General features: G+C 36.4%; 1 protein-coding gene across 8 annotated transcripts in view; it reads left to right on the top strand.

Moving 5' to 3' along the window:
- MRPL39 (mitochondrial ribosomal protein L39) overlaps positions 1-22,203 on the top strand; it is a 237,171-nt gene that overhangs the window by 8,224 nt on the left and 206,744 nt on the right. For 5 of the 8 annotated variants that reach the window (XM_021935554.2, XM_021935557.2, XM_021935558.2 and 2 more), the window contains exons 6-9: positions 2,195-2,307; positions 5,382-5,447; positions 6,378-6,531; positions 10,447-10,494. In XM_021935554.2, coding sequence (XP_021791246.2) covers positions 2,195-2,307; positions 5,382-5,447; positions 6,378-6,531; positions 10,447-10,494 — 381 coding nt within the window. The other 3 variants (XM_021935560.2, XM_021935559.2, XM_021935561.2) reach the window with 3 other exon arrangements.

Below are 22,203 nucleotides of genomic sequence, written 5' to 3'. Positions count from 1 at the left end.
TGCTGCTTTTTCAGCGTATTTAAGACAGAGATATATGAATGAGAGTATTTACATCAACATGGTCAGTTGTCTTGAAACTCTATGTCCTGCTTGACCTTTTCTTGATGTTCCTTCTAAGCGGTTTTAAGGTAGTGGTTTTCAAGAGGCCCAGAATATAAAATATAAAAACTTAACTATCTTGACCGATGTGGTAGTAGGGGGCCTGGCGCCATACCTGTTTGGATCACTGGAGCACAATTTGAAAACCACTCCCTTAAACCATTTTAACTTGTTGCATACAGTGAGGTCCCTGTATATACAAGGGGCACATTGAGAGCTGAGTGAATTAAAGAATCCAACTTTGACAAAGCTAACTCGAGCATCAACAAACGAAATATTAACAAACTAAACTCTTTGTGAATGGTCTGCCTTTGTAATGAGGATGGTCCTTGTTGGTCTGGGACTTGGGTAGCAACAGAGCCTAACAAGGACAGTCTAGATCAGGTGCTCTGTAGGTAAGGGGTGCTGATGGTTATCAAAGATCAAGCCTGGAGACGTAATTCTGATTGGGAAGAATAGGCAAATACCTAATTCTTAATTAAACAAAACTGTATGTCCTATGTATTGGGAGTCCGGAGATCTGAAAAGGGGAAGCCGTGTACCATATCATTTTATCATTTCCACTGTGTACATTCTTTTTATATTTAGTATCTCTGAAAATATATGAGCCTTATAGTAGATGGTATCTTGCAATTAGAATTTGTAGTGTGTTTTTGTTTTTGTTTTTTCCTTTAGTAATATATCTTAGATTTAGTGAAATACTGTAGTGGTTCTTAAAAGCAAGGATTTTGAAGTAAGGGCAGATCTAGTTTTAAATTTGGCCTTGGAAATTACTTTTTGTATAATCCTGCCCATATTACATAATATTGAGAGGGAGAAAAGAGGGAATCAAGAAAGAATGAGAAAAAGGGAGAGGGAAGAGAGAAAGAAGAGGATGGAAGGAGGGGAGGGAAAGGATTGGAACTGTTTCTTCATGACTTCTGGGCTCCTGTCAGTGTAGCTTCCTTTTCAAGTATGTCTCCAAATTTAAAATTTTCTTTACTGGGGCGAGTTACGTAAAAACTGAGGTCAAGATTTAATTTTCATTATCTATGAAACGTAACTGCTTTTTTCTTTCTTTCTCTCTTTTTTTTTTTAAGAGATGGGGGTCTCACGATGTTGCCCAGGGTGGCCTTGAACTCCTGGGCCCAAGCAATCTTCCTGTCTCAGCCTTCCTGGTAGCTGGGACTGCAGGTGTATGCCACTGTGCTTGGCTTTTGCATTTTTCTTTTTTAAAAGATAAAACCTTACAAAAGAAATATGCAAGCTGATTGCAAACTGCATGGAGTTGGGTTGAGTAGACAGCTTAAAGAAAGTAGAGTAGAGTTACATTGAAGGAATAGTTGTATGAAACCATGAATGTTGATTTTTTTATATGGTAAATTATTCTTTATAGAGAAGAGTCATTTCATGCAAAAAAGTCTAATAGGATTTTTATGGAAATAATTTTATTATAAAAATTGTGTAATAGTGCTTGGTCTTTTCTGTATTAGTAATGATTTGTAGTATGAAAGTTTAATTAGAATTTTTATTAAAAATCTTACAAACATTGTTAATGTGTATTATTCATCATTTTAATTGTGTAAAGTTGACATTTTTATTAAGCAAAAACTTAATATTGGACATGTTATACTTTGTACAGGGTTGGTGATGATGTTACATTTCTAGTGAAACTTTCTTAATTATGAAAACAATAACTTTTTCCCCATACATTTAATAAACTTAGTTTTATTCATACTGTAAACACATTTTTATGTCTTGCTATTGAATTATTGGCATTTTTACTTGGTGCATCATAGTTTTAATAACATTTTAAGATTGTGTAATTTGAATGAAATTATAATATAATTTGGATAAAATTTCTTTATAGGTTTATCTTCAGTAATTAGTATTAATGAAGGCTGACACCTTAATTACTGGTAAATAAGAAGTTTTATAGTTTATGGTCGAAAACTTCATTTGTTGCAAATTAATAACTACGTGTTCTAACAAACTTGATTTTGTCTTTTATTTTAGTTGGATTTGCAGTACTAAGCATAGAGTTTTGTCTCAACTGGCTTATGGAGAAATGCTTTTCAGTAAATTGTTACTAAAGGTTATTACTTTCATTTTTAAGGAGAACTTACGTTCTTTCACAAAGGATGCTCATGCTTTAATTTATAAAGATCTTCCATTTGAAACTCTGGAAGTTGAAGCAAAAGTGGCATTGGAAATATTTCAACACAACAAGTAAGTGTTGGCTTTCTTTAAATCAAGGCTAACTCTTCCAGTATTATATGTAATAAAGAAAATTCAGGTCTTAAGAATTTTTATATTTGATATACATATGACAGTGTATTATTTTCCACTCTGAGACCTCTGTTTCTGATCTCATTTATTTTGCTGAGGAAAATGTTCCCCACCTCCCTTGATAATTTTCTCACTTTGTTTTACTTCTCTGTTCTTGGACCAGCCTTTCTCATTATATCAACATAGTAGTATGTTTCCTTTTTTTCTTTCTAGTGTGAAGTGATAACGCACGTTAAGCAACTATATAATTTTGTGTATTTGGCAGCGTTTCTCTCCTACCCCTCCACACTTAAAATGACACTGATAAGATTGAAAATGCAAGCAGTTTGGAAGAGGGCTAATAGCTGAAGTAAAATGTTTACACAGCCAGGTTTTAGTGTTCTGCATGTGAATTATTCATTTGATGGATTTTCTTTAACATTTTAATTCCTGCCTGGCTTCTCAATTCTCACTCAGAAAACTTTCACTTCACCTTCTACTACCGGTTATAAGAACATAAGCTACATTTTAACGTTAACCTAATAGAATATTAGAACTTTAGAAAGAGAAATCTGTGCTGTAAAAAAAACCAAAAAAAAAAAAAAAAACCAAAAAAACCCCGAAAAACCAGAGTCTGAAGTCAAAATATGCACCTACAAATTGTTAAAGGTTATAGATTAGAATTTCTTTAGGTATATAGAAGTTGAATTACAAATTCTTATAGGGATAGGTTATCATAAATATATTGGGTTAGTTATGAGTGTGTTTTTGACACATACTTTATAGCTTAGCATTTTTCAAAGCTATCTGTCTCATAATATTCTTCCATAAGATGTTAATTGACATATGAAACCATGTACTGTGTTAAGCTGAGTTTGAAGAACAGTGGCTTAAAAAATTTTACTCATTGCACTCAAGGGTCTCCGAAAGTGGACACTGAAAATTTCCCAAATATATTTGCCCATGAAACACTTTATCTTGAAACATTTTTAGCGTGTCCTGGAACCAGTGGACTTAGAAACCAGTTGTAATGTACTGTTTTAACTAGAGTACAGATAGTATTGTAGAACCAAACCACCATTTATAGCATTGATTCTACAAGAAAATTCTTTGGACTGTCTGAACACGTCAAGTCACTCTCTGTGCCAGAAGTCTAGGCACATGCTCCCAAAAGAAATATAATATGAGACATCTGTATAATTTGAAATTTTCTAGTAGTTACATTGAAAAAAAGTCAAAAGGTGAAGTTAATTTTAATGATTTTATTTAAATGATACATCTAAAATGTTATTTCAGTGTAATCAATATTAAAATATTGATGTTATTTTATATTCTTTTTCACTCTAAATCTTCAGAACTTGGTATGTGTTTTACACTTAAGGCTCATTTTAACTAGTACTAATCACATTTAAGTGCACCGTGGTACTTTACTGGACAGTGTACTTTTGACTTCCATGCAGTATACATTGAGATTTCCCATTCCGCTACCTAACTGTCAGGGACTGGTAGGGGCTTCTGGGACTTTTGTAGCTTAGTTGAGTGTGTGGTAGGAGGAAGGGGATAGTTCTGGAGGAAGCTGGACAGGACAGAAGAGTTGAATCATTGAAGGTGGGTCAGTGATTGAGCCTTCCTGCTGCAGGGGTAATGGTGGGGCCTTTTTGTGGCTTTGACTCTCAGGGGACAGGAGCATCTCTTGGAGGTGGGTCAGGAGGGACAAGTATTCAAGGTACTTGGCACCCTTATTAGTGCCTGGGGGACTGTAGCAGTCAGGGGGTGTTTTTGCATAAACCAGTGTTCCCCAACTTTGCCACATAATTGTGCATACACCTGTGGTGCACATACACGTATTACTTGTTTAGCACCCTGGGGTAAATGGACAAAGCTCTCAATAGTAAATGGTAAAGTCATGGTTTGAACCTGGGCTGTGCAGTTTCATCTGTGCCTTTAGCTATACTGACAGGATTGGGTAGATTTGAGAGACACTGGGCAGTCAAATTGACAACCTGATAATGAATTGAATGGAGGGGATATGGTTGGAGAAAGAAATCAAGGAAATCTCCCAGGTTTTTCACATGGACACCTGGGTGGTTGGTGGTGGTGTACTAAGACAGGAAATTCAGGAGGAAGAACAAGTTTGGGTGGGAAAGAGGTGATAATTTGTGCAGTTTGGAAATTTCAGGGTAAGGTGCTTGTGGAACATCCTAGAGGGATGTCCAGATGGGTCTTGGAAACTGTGGTCAGAAGAGGTAGGTAGATGAGAGGCAGAGATATAGGAGATATAACTACCTAAATTGTAGCTCAGAGGCTGGCCTAAGGAGGATGCTTGAAGTGAAAAGAGGGTGTAGCATAGAATTCTCAAAGGGTAGAGAAACACAAGAGTGGCCAGAGATGTAAAATAACAAGCAGTAAGGAATGCCACTGATACTCATGGAAAGAGCACTTTGAGGTTGGGTGTGGTGGTTCATCGCTATAATCCCAGCACTTTAGGAAGCTGAGGCAGGAGGATTGCTTGACGCCAGGAGTTTGAGACCAGCCTGAGCAACTTAGCAAGACCCTATCTTTACCAAAAAAAAAAAAAAAAAAAGGTTAGCCCGGCATGGTGGCTCACACCTGTAGTCCCAGCTACTTGGGTGGCTGAGGCAGGAGGGTCACTTGAGCCCAGAAGTTTGAGGCTGCAGTGAGCTATAATTGTGCCACTGCATTCCAGGGTGGGTGATAGAGCAAGACCCTGTCTCAGAAAAAATCAAAATAAATAAAAATGGAAAGAAAGAACACTTTGAGAAGTGGAGGTGAGCATTGGTATTAAGAAAATGAGGAACAAAAAGTGTTCATTGGGTTGACACCAAGCAGGTACCTGTGACTTTGTTGAGAACAGTTTGGCAGAGTCATGGGGCTGTGGCCAGATTAAAGGGAGGTTCCAAGTGTAACCCACTCTCGAAAAGTATGGCTGAAGAGGAAGAGAAAGGGAGGTATCTTTAAACACTTTTTTACTTATTTAGAGTTAAAAAAATGTTTTTTTCTTTGCTGCTTTTCAGGTACAAAATAGATTTCATAGAAGAGAAGGCATCTCAGAACCCTGAGAGGATAGTCAAGCTACACAGGTAAGTAAAAGTCTAAAAACTGGCTGCTGTGTTAGAGTAAGGCTTAGCTTTATTGTTATCTGAATGAAGCATATGACCAAAAAAGATGAATTTGTACCTTATTTCGTTCTTTTCACCTTATTTTTTTTGCTTTGTTCATTGTTTTGATATGGTGGTAAATGGAAGCTTTAAATTACCTTCAGGAACACTTGTAGTTTCTATAATCCTCATTTTATTGTTTGCTATTTTTATTTAATTTTGAGTTGAGAACCACTGTTTAAGAATGTAATTTTTAGGAGTTAGTTTTGAAACTGGGCAAGATAGTCATTGTTATGAATTGAACATGGTAATTCATATGAATATTGACTGACTAGTAATTATATATGATACATGTAAGTTAAGCCAGAATGTGCTTTCTGACACATGGATGAGAAAGGTTCACTGCTTATGATGACATTCTCCCATGGAGAGCAAGTCCCAAGACAATGCATTCTGCAGAGATGACTTCATGACTTGGATCTGTTTCCTCAACCTCCTGTTTTTATGAATTGGACTTAACTTTTTTCCTCTAGAAACTGCCCTTTGTTTCTGAACACAATCTGTCCTATACGCTGAATTCTAAACTTTGTTATATGGGTTGTTTTAAGGTTGTAGATGATCGGTTTTAGGCAGTTGGATCAGCTTGATAGCATGATGTGTTGTGTGACTCTTATTAAAGACCTTAAAATTTATATCAATGCTAATTAAGAAAATGGTTCATTTGATTCAATTTTCAAAGTTTTAGCCTCTTTACTTGAGGTCATGTCAGGGGTCATCAGAAACTAAATTGAATCATATATAATGTTCTTGATTAGGGATGCTAGCAGCAAAGAGAATGAAGAGATTTCTTTTTCAAGCTCTTACAAATTATTTGATGTTGCGGTTTTGTTTGTTTATTTTTAAATCAATCAGAATAGGTGACTTCATTGATGTGAGTGAGGGCCCTCTTATTCCAAGAACAAGTATTTGTTTCCAGTATGAAGTGTCAGCAGTTCACAATCTTCAGCCCACCCAGCCAAGTCTCATACGAAGATTCCAGGGTGTGTCTTTACCCATTCACTTAAGAGTAAGTAAAGCTTAAAGTTCCAGGCCTTCCAATTTGGGTATAGATATAATTCCGGACTTGATTTTATACCAGTTTGAAGACTATAAACTTCTAATTTTTCATAAGTTATATGACACTAAAATTTTGTAAACTCAGGTTTATGATTAAAAACAAAGTTGCCCAGGGTGTAAATATACAGTTACAAAAGAAACATTAGTTGAAAAAATTAAATCAAATTGATATAGTATTTAAAATTTTCAAATTAGCATAGGTGAGGGTACATTGACAGAGCGGGTATTAGAGTGCATATTGGTAAGACCTTTCTGGAATGCCTTTTAAGCTTAAATTTGGCATGATCATCCCTCTAATTTTAATGATCCGTTCATGACCCGAAGCCTCACCTTTTCCACATTGCTCCCACCCCTTGCTAATCTTTTTATTTAAATTTTTGATTTTGAGATAATTGCAGTTATAAGACATAGAGAGATCCCATGTATCTTTACTTGGTTTCCTCAATGGTAGCATCTTGCAGTACTAAAATACAGTATCACCACCAGGGTATGGACAGCGATACAATGAAGATACAGACCAATTCCTTCACCAAGCGGATCCCTCATGTTGGCCTTTTATAGACACACGCATTTACAGCCACTTCCCTCTGTTGCCCCCATTACCCTGCCTGCTTCCCCCTGCCAACTACTTATCTGTTTTCCTTTTCTATAATTTTGTTACTTCAAGAATATTACATGAATGGGATTGAACAGTATGTAATTTTTTGGGATTGGCACTTTTCACTCAGTATAATTCTCTGGAGATTCATCCGAGTCATTGAGTATATCAGTAGTTCATTCATTCTTATTGCTAAGTAGTATTACTTGGTCTGGATATATCATGGTTTGTTTAACCATTCATCCATCAAAGGACATCTGAGTTCTTTTCAGTTTTTGGCTATTACAAATAAAGCTGCTATGACATTATGTGCAGGTTTTTGTGAATATTCTCTGGGCTAAATATAGGAGTGCAGTTGCTGGGTTATGTGATAAGTGTATGTTTAGTTTTTTAAGAAACAACCAAATGTTCCAGAGTGACTGTACCATTTTACATTCCCACTGGCAATGTATGAGTGATCAGTTTTTCCACATCCTCACTAGCATTTGATGCTGTCAGTACTTTTTTTTGTTTTAGTCATTCTGGTACATTTGTAGTGATATCTCATTGTAGTTTTAATTTGAATTTCTCTATTGACCAATGGTATTGATCATTCTTTTCATGTACTTATTTGCCATCTATATATCTTCATTGGTGCAATGTCTGTTTATGTCTTTTGCTAGTGTTCTAATTAGATTGTTTTACTTTTTAACAGTTGGGTTTTGAGAGTTCTCTATGTGTTGTAGATATTAGTTTTTTGTTAGATATGTAGTTTTCAGATTTCTCTCTTTGTCTTTACCTTGTGTTTGTATATGTGGCTTGTTTTCTCATTCTCTGAGCAGCCTTTTGCAGAGAAGACGTTTTTAATTTTGATGAAACTAGTTGATCAAAATTTGATCAAATTTTTGTTTTTATGGATTATGTTTTTGGGGTTAATTCTGAGAACTCTTTGATTAGCCCTAGATCCCAAAGATTTTCTCCTTTTTTTTTTCTTCCTAAAGGTTTTAGAGTTTTACATTTATTTAAATCTGTGGTCCATTTTGAGTTACTTTTTCTATGAGTGTGAGATTTAGGTTTAGGTTTAGGCTTTTTTTTTTTTTTTTTTTTGGTGGGCTATAGATGTCAAATTGCTCCAGTACCATTCGTTGAAAAGGCCACTCTTCCTCCACTGAGTTACTTTTGCATCTTTGTTAAAAATTAGCTGAGCATATTTATGTAGGTCTATTTTGGGTCCTCTATTCTGTTCCATTGATCACGTATGTTTAGTTTTCTACCAGTACCACACAGTCTTGATTACTGTAGCTCTAAATAGGCTGTGAAATCAGGTAGAGTAATTCCTCCCTTGTTACTATTTTTTAATCAAAATTGTTTTAAGTCTTCTAGTTTATTTGAGTTTTAATGTTAGGATAATATTTTCAATCTCAACAGAGTCTTCCTGAGATCCTGATAAGAAGTCCATTAGAGCTGTATAGCAGTTTGGGGAGAATTGACATCTTTAATATGTTGAGGTTTCCAGTCTATGAACTTACTATGTCTTCTTACTTATTTATATCTTCTTTCATCGCTCCCATTTTGTAAAATTTAGCACACCTCTCATGTACGTTTGACTTTGACTTTTCTCCACATACCTGCTTCTTTTCCTAGCCTTCCCAATTTCAGAAAATGGGATCATCCTTTAACTCAAGCTTGTCCAACTCACAGCCCGTGGGCTGCATGTGGCCCAGGATGGCTTTGAATGAGACACAAATTTGTAAACTTTCTTAACTTTCTTAAAACATTATGAGATTTTTTTGTGACTTTTTTTTTTTTTGTTAGCTCATTAGCTGTCATTAGTATTAGCATATTTTATGTGTGGTCCAAGACAATTCTTCTTCCAGTGTGGCCCAGGGAAGCCAAAAGATTGGATACCCCTGGTTTCCTTAGTTGTTTAAGGTAATCCTTGATTCTCTTTTTCCCTCGTAGCCATGCCCCAGCCCGTCTATCTGCAAGTCCTTTCAACTTTTAACTCTGAGACATATTCTGAATCTATGCACCTTTTAGCATCTCATCTACTACTACTTCCCTTATCCAAGTTCCTCTTTGTTTTCACTCACCTTCCTTGCTTTCACTCTTGCCCTCTACAGTGCATTTTCCACTTAGTAGCCAAAGTGATCTTTTTAATACACAATCTGTTGTGTACTTCCTCTGCCCCAAACTTTCCAATGGCTTCCCTTGAACAAATCCCAACTCTTTACCCTGTCTCACAAAGCCCTGCATTATCTGATCCCTGCTTGCTTCTCTGACTTTATCTAACACCACTCCTTTCCTCATTCACTATATTCCAGCCACAGCTCAAGGTCTCTACACCAGCAGTTCATTCCGCCTGAGTCAGGCATGGTGTTCCCTTCAAACATACCAATCAGCTCTTTCCCTAGAAGGGTTTGTGTGTCGATATTTATTAATTTTACCTTTTATTACAGATTTTATGCAGTGTGAAATAGTCACTGGCCTGCCCATATACCTTGGTATCACTTTCAGTTGACCTAATAAAATTGATGTGGTCATGATACACTTTGTACAGTTTTCCTTAATGCATTCTGATAATCCTCTGCTACAGGAGATTGTTAAGGACTAAGGAAATTGAGTTTAAATTTTACTGTTGTCTTGGAAGGCCAAGGCAGGAGAATTGCTTGAACCCAGGAGGCGGAGGTTGCAGCGAGTGGAGATCGCACCACTGCACTCCAGCCTGGGCGACAGAGTGAGACTCCATTTAAAAAAAAAAAAAAAATTTACTATTGTCTTTGTTAGGTTTTTTTATTCTTTAGGGTAACTTGATGAATTCTTTGGGTCTGCCATTTCAGTGCGAAGATGTCACAGTTGGTTTTTAATGACTGTCTTCTTATGATTTGAAGAATGACTTCTAGAATATTGAAACTGACTATTTAAGGATTGAACCACAATCTATGGGAAAGTAGGGCAGATTTTTGCTTCCTATTAGAAGAAATGCTTTCTGTGATGGAAATGATTAAGAGGGGCAAAAGTGAAAGAAGGGCACGTTCAATCCTTAAGTGTTTTTTTCTTAAATGCTCACTGCAACCTCTGCCTCCTGGGTTTAAGCAATTGAAGAAAGCAAAAAACAAAGCAGCTATCCTATGTAGTACCTTTTTTTGCTACTTTTATAACCATTTATCTATATTAGTGCTGCCTAGCTTTTTATTTATTTTGTTCTAAAAGCTATATAAAGAGTCTGTCCCTTTTACTTTGACTTTACTACTTTATTTAGTTCATTGCAAATCTTTTCTTTTCAAGGCACATTTTACGATATGGGATAAGCTATTGGAAAGATCTCGGAAAATGGTAAGTGTTTTTGACAGCTAATGAGTACTCTTCTATAAAGAAATTCATCAAAATTAACCAATAACAACCAAAGGGGTGGGGGGAAATGAAAGAAACAAAGAGAAAGGAAAAAAGTAAGTTGTCTCAATAGTCAAAGCAGTGTTGTGATTGTTCACTAGTGTTTTGGTAAGGGTAAAGTTGTAACTTGGCAGTTCTCTTTTGATTTTGTTTGTTAATGTCATGAAAATGATATTGTAGAACTTGAAGAGAAATAATATTACTATGTAATAGTAATAGTTCTTAATAGTTGTAATGGTATCAATTAGATCTTAGGTTTTTTTTGTAAACTTAATGAATATTTAAAGGATTAAGATTTGTCAGGTATATTTTAAAGCTGCCTTTAGCCATTAACAGTAAATGTGCAAATGTCCTCATGTCCTGAAAAACCAGATTTGAATGTTTGTGTTTTTGTAGTTTATTCTTTGTCATTAGCATTTAGACTTCATGAGTAGGAATGATAGTATTTTTTTTTTGAGACAGAGTCTTGTTCTGTCTCCCAGACTGGAGTGCAGTGGCGCGATCTCGGCTCACTGCAACCTCCACCCCCCGGGTTCAAGCGATTCTCGTGCCTCAGCCTCCCAAGTAGCTGGGACTACAGTGCCCACCACTACGTCCAGCTAATTTTTTTGTATTTTTAGTAGAGACAGGGTTTTACTGTGTTAGCCAGGATGGTCTCGATCTCCTGACCTCCTGATCCACCCCCCTTGGCCTCCCAAAGTACTGGGATTACAGGCATGAGCCACCGCGCCTGGCCTGAGTGATTGTATTTCTTGACCACAACTATCCCTGTTTCCTATTTCATAGGTTAAGTGTGCCTCTTTTACTTAGGTTATCTGATAGCTGTCCTGTGTAATCTGGCCTCATTAGGCCTTCCTCCTTATCCTGATTTCCCACAATGACACAAACACTCTGGTTAAGCTTGCAAGCACATTAAGCATCACACATTAAACTTATTTTCAAGTTTGCTTAGTTTTTCTTTCTGGACTCCATTTCCCATTCTCTTTCTGTCTATTTACCACACAGTCGTTCTTCACTACCTCGCCCGAGTCATACCTCCTCCGTGGAATAGTCTCGGAATAATCTCTAACAAATAATTACTCATTCATATAAGTTTGTGCTTGATTGTATACATCCACATACTGTTTTCTGATTGTTTTCTTTGCCTGTACAGTTATCTTCTACCAAGCCTTTCAGGATTTGTTTTATTTGTGTAAGCCCAAAGTTTGAACACAACATTAGCACATGAAGGGGTTACCCAAGAAATATTTCTTGACAGTTTTTCATAATGATATATAAACCTAGTTTTATTAATGACTATACAGATAGGAATTATTGTTTACGGACTTCATCATAATGTTCTTGGGTAAGGGGTATATAAATTTTTTTTCTAAGGAGAAGAAATTATCTTTGAATGGAGAGAGTAATTTTCTCTTTTTAGTTGGTCACAGTGATCGTTTTAGATTAAGAAACTAAAGAAGAAATGTTCAGCATGTTTACTTGGAGTTAAGTAAAATTAAAAACAATTTTAAAAAGAAACAAAAGAAATGAATATTAAATAAATAGTTTGGGAAACTAAAGAAGCAATAGTAACTGAACACTTTAAAAGGAATGAAAAATGTAGAAAAACAGTAGAGACAGTGTCTTACCTAGAATATCTAATGATGTTAGTCAATACATATTTTTTCAAACATTTATTCTAGTTTAGTTGCTTTTTTCTACTGTCCATTTTGCTTTTCTGAAGGGATTAGATTAAACGTGGTTCATTGATTCAACACAGACTTATGATATATTGTGTGCCAGGTAGTGTTATGGTCTGGTGGTACAAAAAAGTGAATAAAATGTACTTGCTACCTTAGGGAAGTAATGTTGATTGATAATTAGACTTATACGGAGACAGTTCAGGTGTACATGTGGGGCTCTGGCATAAAGAAGAGGACTCAGACCAAGCTGGGGAGTTGCTTAAGGAAGGCTTCCAGGAATTGGAGTCTCTTAAGCTGATCTTAAAGGGTGAATAAAAGTGGACCATGCAGATACTCTGTTGGAGAATGGGTTGGAGGTTATCTCAGAGGAAGTCACTTGCCTACATAGAGAACATGATGAATGTAAGATGAATTTGAATGTACAGGTCACATGTAGGGTAGGTAATCAGTCAGTCCGTAAACAGAATATGAGGGGCTTGTGTTCCATGTTGTGGAACTTGCATTCCTGACTTTCCTCCTCCACCTCACTGAGATAATAGAGAGTAACTGGAGAATTTTGAGTAGGGAAGTGACCTGTTGATCAGCTATTCTTGTTTAAAAGCTCATTGTAGGGGTATCATGGGATATAGCTATGACTTAAGCCAAGAGTTCTGTTAGGGGGATAGAAGAGAATGAGGCCCTAAAGTTCAGCCACGATAGGGAGAAGGACTGTGAGAGTTAACTTAGGCTGAATGAATAGGACTGTTGATGGAATATGCAGGTAGGAAGAAGAGAGTGAATTCTTGAATGCTGTCCTTAGGTAGCCGGGTGGAGCCCTTTACCAAGATAGATGATGCAGGCAGGACAGGTTTTGGGGGTGTTGAATTCAGATTTAGCCGTGTCTGTTTGATGAGTCTGAGTGACACAGAATAGAAATAGGGAAATAGAGATATCTATTTAGACTAAATCTGTAATATGCTTTATTCTAAATGGAATTATACTCCAAAAGAAAATAAACTGATTTAAAATAGCTTGTTACAGCACTTCAGGTGTTTTTTCTTACACTAATGATTTTGTTTTACAGCTGAAAAGTAAAATGGCAAACTTGAGAAGCCTAGGTATAATATGCCTTAGATTATATTTTTGAATGGAATTATTGTTCTTTACCTGATAATTTATATTGGTTACTTAGCCTTTAAATCTTTCTCCTTACCTAACTTTCTGTAATAATTACTATTGAAGGAGAAAGATAAAGGGTCATTATAAGAGGGCTATGAAATGATTTAAAATGGTGGGTGAAGGGGTAAAACTGAAAGTGTTTATTAGGAAAGTAAAGCTATTCATGTTTTCACAGGTAACTGAAGATCAAACTAAACCAACAGAGGAATGTACATCTACCTAATAACTTTCTAAAATTTAAATAAGTTTAATAAATTAAAATAAATGTTTTTAATATGTTTGTGTGTGCTTATACAGATTAACCCTTTCTCCCCGAGATTAATAGTGATCTTTACTTTTTCTTTTCTCTAAAGTATGAAACACTTCATGTTGCTCAAATGGAAACTGTACAAAAACAGGTTACTCCCTTCCTGCTCCGTGGATGCAACACTTTGGCATGTTTTCTCTTTTTTTTTCCTGCAGATCTAGGCAGATACATACAAATATAAATGTAATTTCTAAAAAACATAAATAGGATCATACTATACTTGCTTGCATTTTTTGCCAAACAGTGGCACAGTAAACATCCTTGTGCAAAAATGGCAAATGTTTGTAGTAAATAACGTTAACTGAGTATTTATCATGTGCTGGGCCTTGTGCTAAGCTCATCACCTGGAACCTTTTGTATAATCCCCACAGTGACCTGTTGAGAAGATATTTCTGTTTTTTAAATGAGGAAACAGCCATAGAGCTTGAAAGTGGTAAAGTGGGAATTTGAACGGAGACAGTTTCACTCACATGCTCTTATGTTCTACGTTGCCTTATGTATAAATAATTTTGTAGGAATAGCTTTCTGGCAGTGAAATTATTGACAGGCGCTACCAGATGCCGGCTTCCCAAAGGTTTTGCCGAATGTTACTCCCAGTAACAGTGTCTAAGAGTGCCTGTTTACCCACACCTTGAGTAAGCCTTGGTAATCAGTCTTACAAAAATATTTTGCCAAAAAGTTTCTGCTTCAGTGTCAGCAAGTTTTCTGTGTCTTGTGCACAGGCTTCCTCTGAAGGCTGTATTTTTTTTTTTTTTTTTTTTTTTCTGGGTGAGGTCAGTCCATATCTTCCTGTTTCTTGATTAACTTTCTCATTTTGCTAGCATTTGTCTCTATGCTCCTTTCTAGGAAAAAATGTCTAAGAGGTGAGCCATTGCATGTCTAAAGTGGGTTCTGCACTTGTATTTGATGAACTATTAAGCTAGATACAGAATTCTAGATTGAAAAGTAGTTTTCTCTTCGAACTTTGAAAGCAGCTCAGTTATTTTCTGGCATCTGATTTTGCTAATAAAAGGTCTGATGCCAGTCTGATTCTTGTTCCTTTTTATGTAACCTGTTCTCTGCATCCCCTTCCCTCAACACACTCTGGACACTTAGGATCTTTTTATTCTTGGTGGTGTAAAGTTCGACAATCCTGTACCCGTGTCTTGGTCTTTAGTCAGTTATTCTGCTTGGTACGTAGGCGGTCCTTTCAATTTTCGACATCTCTTTTTTGTTTTTTTACTTTTTTTGTTCTTTCTTTTCTCTGGAGGTTCTTTGTTTCTCTAATACTGTTCAGCTGTATTTGCATCTTCTGTATTGGTCCTCTGTATTTTTTTCCCTTTCTCTATTATTTTTCCTGCATTTATATTTTACTTGTAATACATTATGTCAAGCATATTTTAATTTCTGAAAGCTGTCTTTTGCTTCTCTTTCATAGAATCCATTTCAGGTTTTTGGATGTGATGTTTTTTCATGAAGCTCTCTGAAGATATCGATATAATTGGTATTCATTTGTTCATTCACTTTCTAGTCCCTGAATTATCTCTTTTCTCTGGTGACAGATTTTTTATCTTAGTCTTTCACTTACATGTTTCAGGCTTTTTTCAAATGTCTTATGTTTATTGGCTGTCAGTTTGTAGTTGAAAATGTGGATGTAGGGAGGTTGAGTGGCAGCTCTGTGGTTTGAGCAAGGTTTGGCTTCTTGTAGGCATCACTAAGGATGAGTAGGTGAATCTGGCTGGTAGCACGAGGGTTTGTAAAATGCTAGAATGAAGAGGTCTTGTCTTGGCTACTGATTTCTAAATTGACTCCTAGTTTTATGCAGACTGTTCTTTCACTGACTTTATAAAAGATCCCTTTGATATTTTACATGGGGCACTCCTTGGATTTAGGTCATTCTGTATTTGAAGATGGGGTAGTGTTCAACCAGTTCGTATACAGGCCTTTAATTAATTCCTTTCTTTTTAATTAGTTTAGATTTAATTAATCCCTCTACTGTCTTCTATCATCTATGAACTTCTGCCATCTCTGATCTAAGGCCCAGTTGGGCCGCTTGGCTGCCTCTGATGGAACTTCCTCCACATGTTTTCTAGGTGGTGACGTTCTCTAGTGTTTTATTAGTTACTTAGCTTTTTGTCTTTTAGAATTTGGTTGACATCTCTTGTTTATTGATTTTTTTTTCCATTCCCTTTGTTGTTTGTGAATTTATATACTTCAACATTTTTTTCTCTTAAAAATTGTGAAATATTTGAGCATACAGAAGAGTACAGAGAATAATTTCACAAACTTGTTTGATTGAGTGTTTTTCATGCTTTTTGGGCAACTAGCACTGTTTGAACACCTGCTTTTTGGCAACTTCCCACTCCATGGATCTTACCTTACCCAGTAGAAGAATGAAATTTAATTTCCTACCCTTCCTTACAGCTACGGCTGAGACAGGTAGCATGGGCTCACCAATTAGACATACCTGTGTGAAATCTGGAAGCAAGTACTTTGCAGACAAGAGTAGTTGTTGAGAGGAGCAGTGATGTGGTTTTCAATGCAGCAGTGGCAGAGGTCCCATGTAATGGTGCAAGGTGTGGAGGCTGTGCCTAGCAGTTTTTCCCCCACAGCTGCTCAGGGTATAAAATCGGCGTTTTTTTGAGCCTAATAGTCCTGACCTCCAGGCCTGAGACTTGTGAGCCATTTTTTTTCTGTTTGTTTAAACTAGCAAGTGTAGATCCTGTTGTTTGTAACCAAGAGTGTTGATATACAGCCACTATTTAATTGTAACCACTGTCAACCTTTTTCCTTATTTACTTCATATCGTTTTGTGTTTAAATAAAGGAAAAACTGCACATCCATTGAAGATCTTGTTACGTCATTTCCTTACTCTCACAAAGAACCACTATCCTGTTTGTACCTGTCCTTACTCTTCATGATTTTATATTTTTTACTACAATCCATATTATTCTGTGTATTTTAAAACTAAACATAATTAGTTTCATAATATATATCCTTTTGCAATTTGCTTTTATTGCTCATCATTGTTTTTTATGTATAGCATGTTGATACATGTAAATAGTACATTCATTTCAACTGCTATATAGTATTTCATTATATGATTAATCCTATCATTAATTCATTTTCCTATTGATGACCACTGAGGATGTTATTGGCTTTTGAGTATTACAGTATTGCAGAAAATATCCTTGTGCATGTTTCTTTGTGTACACATTTGATAATATCTCCAGGGCCTGCACCACAGTGGACCATGCATCTTCAGCTTTACTAAATATTAACCGGCTGCCACAATAGTTATACCAGTTTACTCTCTATCAGCAGTATGAGCATTCCCATTTCTCCACTCCCTCATTAACATTTATTATATTCAGACATTCAGATATTTTGTTGGTCGAATATGCACGATCCTATCTCATTTAATTTGCTTAATACTGAGCATATAGTACCAATAAGGACGTCTTCATTTGTTTTTATGAGTTACCAGTTTACAACCTTTGCCCCTTTTTTACAATTGGATTTTTGGGCATCTTATATTAATAGTATATTAATAGTGTATATTAATAGTGTGTATATTAATAGTGTGTGTATAATAGTGTGTGTGTATAATAGTATATTAATAGTGTGTGTATAATAGTATATTAATAGTGTGTGTGTGTATATATATATATATATATATTTTTTTTCTTGAGAACAAGTCTCACTCTGTTGCCCAAGCTATAGTGCAGTGGCACGATCTTGGCTCTCTGCAGCCTCTGCCTACTGGATTCAAGCGATTCCCCTGCTTCAGCCTCCTGAGTAGCCAAGTAGCTGGGATTACAGGCAACTGCCACCACACCCAGCTACTTTTTATATTTTTAGTAGAGATGGGGTTTCACCATGTTGCCAGGCTGGTCTCCAACTTCTGGCCCCTAGTGATCTGCACTCCTTGGCCTCCCAAAGTGCTAGGATTATAAGTATAAGCCATTGCACCTGACTGGTTCTTTATATTTTTAGAAAGTTAAACCCTTGTGGGCCAGGTGCAAAAAAAGAAAGAAAGTTAAACCCTTGTCACTACAAATATTTCTCTTGTCTGGCTTACCTTTTAATTTTGTTTCTGTTGTCTTTAGTTTTAAGGTAGACAATTCATCTTTTCCTCTATGATTTATATTTATGAAATTTAAAAAAAGCCTTCCCTAAGTTGATGTTATAAAGCAGCCTACTGCATTGTTTATTTTAAAGTCTTGATTTTCACATTTAATTGTATAATTTATTTGAAGTTTACTTTTTGCATATAGAGTGAGGAAAGGGACCTAATTTTGAATCACCCTCTCCTTCACAAGGATAGGCAGTTCTTCTGGACCATTTATTTCCTCTCTACTCTTTTTCTTTTTCTTTTTTTTTTTTTTTTTTTTGAGATGGAGTTTTACTCTTGTTGCCCAGGCTGGAGTGCAATGGCGTGATCTCTGCTCACTGCAGCCTCTGCTTCCTGGGTTCAAGTGATTGTCCTGCCTCAGCCTCCTGAGTGGCTGGGATTACAGGTGTCTGCCCCTACGACCAGCTAATTTTTGTATTTTTAGTAGAGATGGGGTTTCACCATGTTGGCCAGGCTGGTCTCGAACTCCTGACCTCAGGTGATCCACCCACCTCATTCTCCCGAAGTGCTGGGATTACAGGTGTGAGCCACTGTGCCCAGCCTATTTCCTCTCTACTCTTAATGATTGTGCCATGCTGTCATATAAAAGGTTCCTTTCAGTGCCTGGGTCTGCTTCATTGGTCCATTTATCTGTCCATGTACCACTGTAACACCGTTTTAACAACTATAGCTTTATAACAAGTTTTGATTTCTCTTATGGTGAGTTCTTTCCTATTCTTTTTCAAAATTTTCATTTTTATTGTAGGGTCAGCTTGTTAACTTCTTAGTTGTCTTAAAATCTGTTTTGTCTGATAATGACATTCCTATGTCGGGTTTCCTTTTAATGGTACATATTTTTCCATTCCTTTCAACTTTTTCATGTCATTATTTTTTAGATTTTCTCTTAAGAGCATATAGAAATCTTTTTTTTTTTTTTCCTTTCTTAAACCCATTCTCCTAAAATGATTGTGGATTTGGCGGTTTCTCCTTATGGCTAAATCAGCATTTGCTTATTTTATTTTAAGATGATTTTGTTAGCACTTTGTGTTCTGGTTTGGGATTTTTAAACGTGGTGATAAATTGCTTCTTTTTATCATTTAAATAATGATCCTCTCTATTTCAGTAATAATGATTTTTTCCTTTAATCTAGTTTTCTTAATCTGTTTTTTTAAAAAAATCAGGTTCTATTGTTAATACTAGTTTTTTTTTTTTTTAGTATTTACCTGGTATATTCTTACTTTCAACATTTTTATGTTGTTAGGTTTTAAGTCTGTCTTGTAAATAGCATAAAACTATTATTTCCTTTTAAATCTAGTCTTTGAATTACTGTCTTTTAGTAGATAAATTTTAATTTGTATTCACTTTACTGTGATTATCATTTCTTTGCATTATTTTTTCTCCTGTCCTGTCATAAGTTGGATTGATCCAGTTTTCCTTATTTTCCCTTTCTTTTTACTTTCTGTTTTAGAAGTTAGTGTTTCATTCATAAGTGCACCGTTATTTAATCTATTCCCTATTTATGGTTGATTTTTAATTTTTGTTACTGTACTAATACTTCTCTTAGTAGCCTTGTACATATATGATTCCACATGTGTGCTAGTAGCTCTGTAAAATACATTGTTATACCTGATTCCAGGTCAAAGAGTATATGTATTTTAACTTTTAATAAATATAGATAATCTTTTAAAGATAAATTTATCCAGTAAGCGGATTTTATATGTCATATGTGATTACATATATTGAAGGAAAGGAGAAATATTTTGTTTTAGGGGTGGCTACTACTGCAGTGTTATTTTTGAAGCATCTCAAAATTGGTTGTAATTATGTCAGGATTACCTGTTGAGAAAAAAATTCTGGAGACAAAATTTCATACATATATTTATAATAATGAAAGTTCTTAAAGCAAACTTGGATACCAGCTTCCTGATCTGCAGGATTTAGGAAAAACCAAATTGATGCTTGAGCATCTGTAAGGAATCCATTCACGTCAACTTGAAAAACAGTTCCTCAAATTGGGACACAGATATGCCAGGTACAGACAGTCCACAATATTAGAACAAGTTGAATTTTCAACATCAGTGGGTACTTGGATACATTTCTCATTCAATTTAAGCAACTGAGCAAGGTCCTGAGCTGGGTGTAATACCAAAAAATAAAAAGGATTCTCCTTTCCTACAGAAACTCCATCTAGAAGAGAGGATAATGTATACATAAGTAACAAACCAAACATGGGGCACAAATGTGAAGCACGTTTACGGAGGAGCTATAATCTGCTTTGGGAGCATGGAGGAGAAAGATCACTTCCGGCTAGAACCCTTTTTGGAGTTCTTTTACTATGTGCTTGGCCTGGGTTAAGAGAGCACATTGCTGAGCTGCTAGCATTTGAGAAAGGACAATTTTCCTAAGTGGAGACTGGGTATGATTGTTGAAGCCTTGCAGAAGGTGAGATGGGATGGCATTGACGTTTGTGGCTGTCTCATTAGTCAACCCATTACTTGCAAAGCAAGAACTCGCACCCAATTCCTTCTCATTGACTTTCCCTCTCTGTTGCACTAGGCAGCAGCTGATAGATTAGCGTCAGTTAGTATCAGGTCATTGGTTGGTTGCAGCTGGTGGTAGAACATAGGGCAGCTGGTTTCGGAGCAGTGGGTGGGGAGAGTGGGGGAGGTCAGGTGTATTTCATTGAGGTGGTTAGGATGGTTTTGGTGATGAGGGATGATGAGACTTCATTGGAATTTCATTGCTGCTTATCTCTAGAGAGGTCAACCACAAGACATCTCTTATCACTTAGCCTATGTGGCAGACTCTCATTACACGGTGAATAGTGTGTAAACAGATCCATATGTTGCAGGATTTCTGCTGAGCACCATTCCTAGTAGCAACATCAACAGTAGCATCGTGTATAAAACCACTGTTTCCTCAGAGCTGGTTTATGATCCACCTGAATCTGAACTGCCTGGTCAGCCCGGTAAAAATGTAGTGTCCTCAGCTCCATTACAGTATTACAATCAGTGGGAGTGGGAGCCTGGGAGCTTGGGAATATGCATCTTGACAAGCTTCCCAGGTGAGAATCCTTTGATCTTCAGTTATATATAGAACTTTTCACTTAATTGTCTGCTGTGATGAACTTTTATTTACCAAAAATCATTTCTTTCAGCTTAGTGGCATAGTGAAAATGAAATGTTCACTGTATTTAAACTCATTTCTCTAGTTAGACTTGGACTTTTAGGATATACTAGGTTAAGTGCTAGTGAGCTGGGAAATCCCTGAGCATTACAGAGAAGGGCGGAAGAGTGACTGAATATAGAGAAGACGCCATTGTGATGACATTTGAGGAACCCACCTAAAAAATTCCAGTACTTGTATGTCTTAGATGAATGAAGACTAATACTAGTACACTTAGATTTGTTAAAACACTATAGTAACAGGCTGGGTGTGGTGGCTCACGCCTGTAATCCCAGCACTTTGGGAGGCCGAGACGGGTGGATCACCTGAGGTCAGGCGTTCGAGACCAGCCTGGCCAATATGGTGAAACCCCGTCTCTACTTAAAATACAAAAAATTGGCTGGGCGTGGTGGTACGTATCTGTAATCCCAGCCACTCGGGAGGCTGAGGCAGGAGAATCGAACCTTGGAGGCAGAGGTTGCAGTGAGCTGAGATTGCGCCGTTGCACTCCAGACTGGCGGACAAGAGCAAGAGTTTGTCTCAAAAAAAAAAAAACAAAAACAAAACAAACCAAAAAAACTACAGTAATAGACAAGGAAAAAAAAAAAAAACTTATGTGAACATTATTTCACTTACCCTTATTGCTATGGGAGAATTTGAAACCCAAAGTGGAAAGTTAAACTCTTATGTGCAAGTTTTTCCTGCTAGTTTCACTGTTTTCCAGTTGTTATTAGTAGAGAACCACATGCTCAGCCAGCTTTTTGTACTTGTGTCCCATCTATGAACTCTACTATTTTTCTTTAAGCTCCCTTTTTTCTTCACATTTCCTCACTTTCTTGAGGTATTCGCTATCACCTATTTTCAGAAAATTTCTAGTATTCTATGTTCTGTATATATTCTTCAGTCCTCTGACTTGACTTTTTTTTCTCATATTCCTCCATTTTTTTTCTCCTTAATTTTTTAGCTATTGGGTCCATCTAACTGATGACAGTGAATATGAAAGGCTTGGTCTTGAATTCTGTAAATTTCTGGGGAAGTGGGTCAGATCCTAGATGAATCTCTTAACATTTTGCAATTTTTAAAAACCATCCTTAGTTTGTAACTTTCACACACACACACACACACACTCAGTCACTCACACATACATATATATACCTTGTTACTTACCCGTTCCTCCAATCCAAACACAGACTCAATCTTACTCATGCTTCAATAATTTTTGTAATGACTGGTCAGGAGGAATCCCT

The sequence above is a fragment of the Papio anubis genome, chromosome 4 (assembly GCF_008728515.1).
Source record: "Papio anubis isolate 15944 chromosome 4, Panubis1.0, whole genome shotgun sequence".
NCBI classification, from domain to species: domain Eukaryota; kingdom Metazoa; phylum Chordata; class Mammalia; order Primates; family Cercopithecidae; genus Papio; species Papio anubis.
The sequence above is the reverse complement of the archived record's forward strand: the minus strand, read 5'-3'. Positions and strand labels throughout refer to the sequence as shown.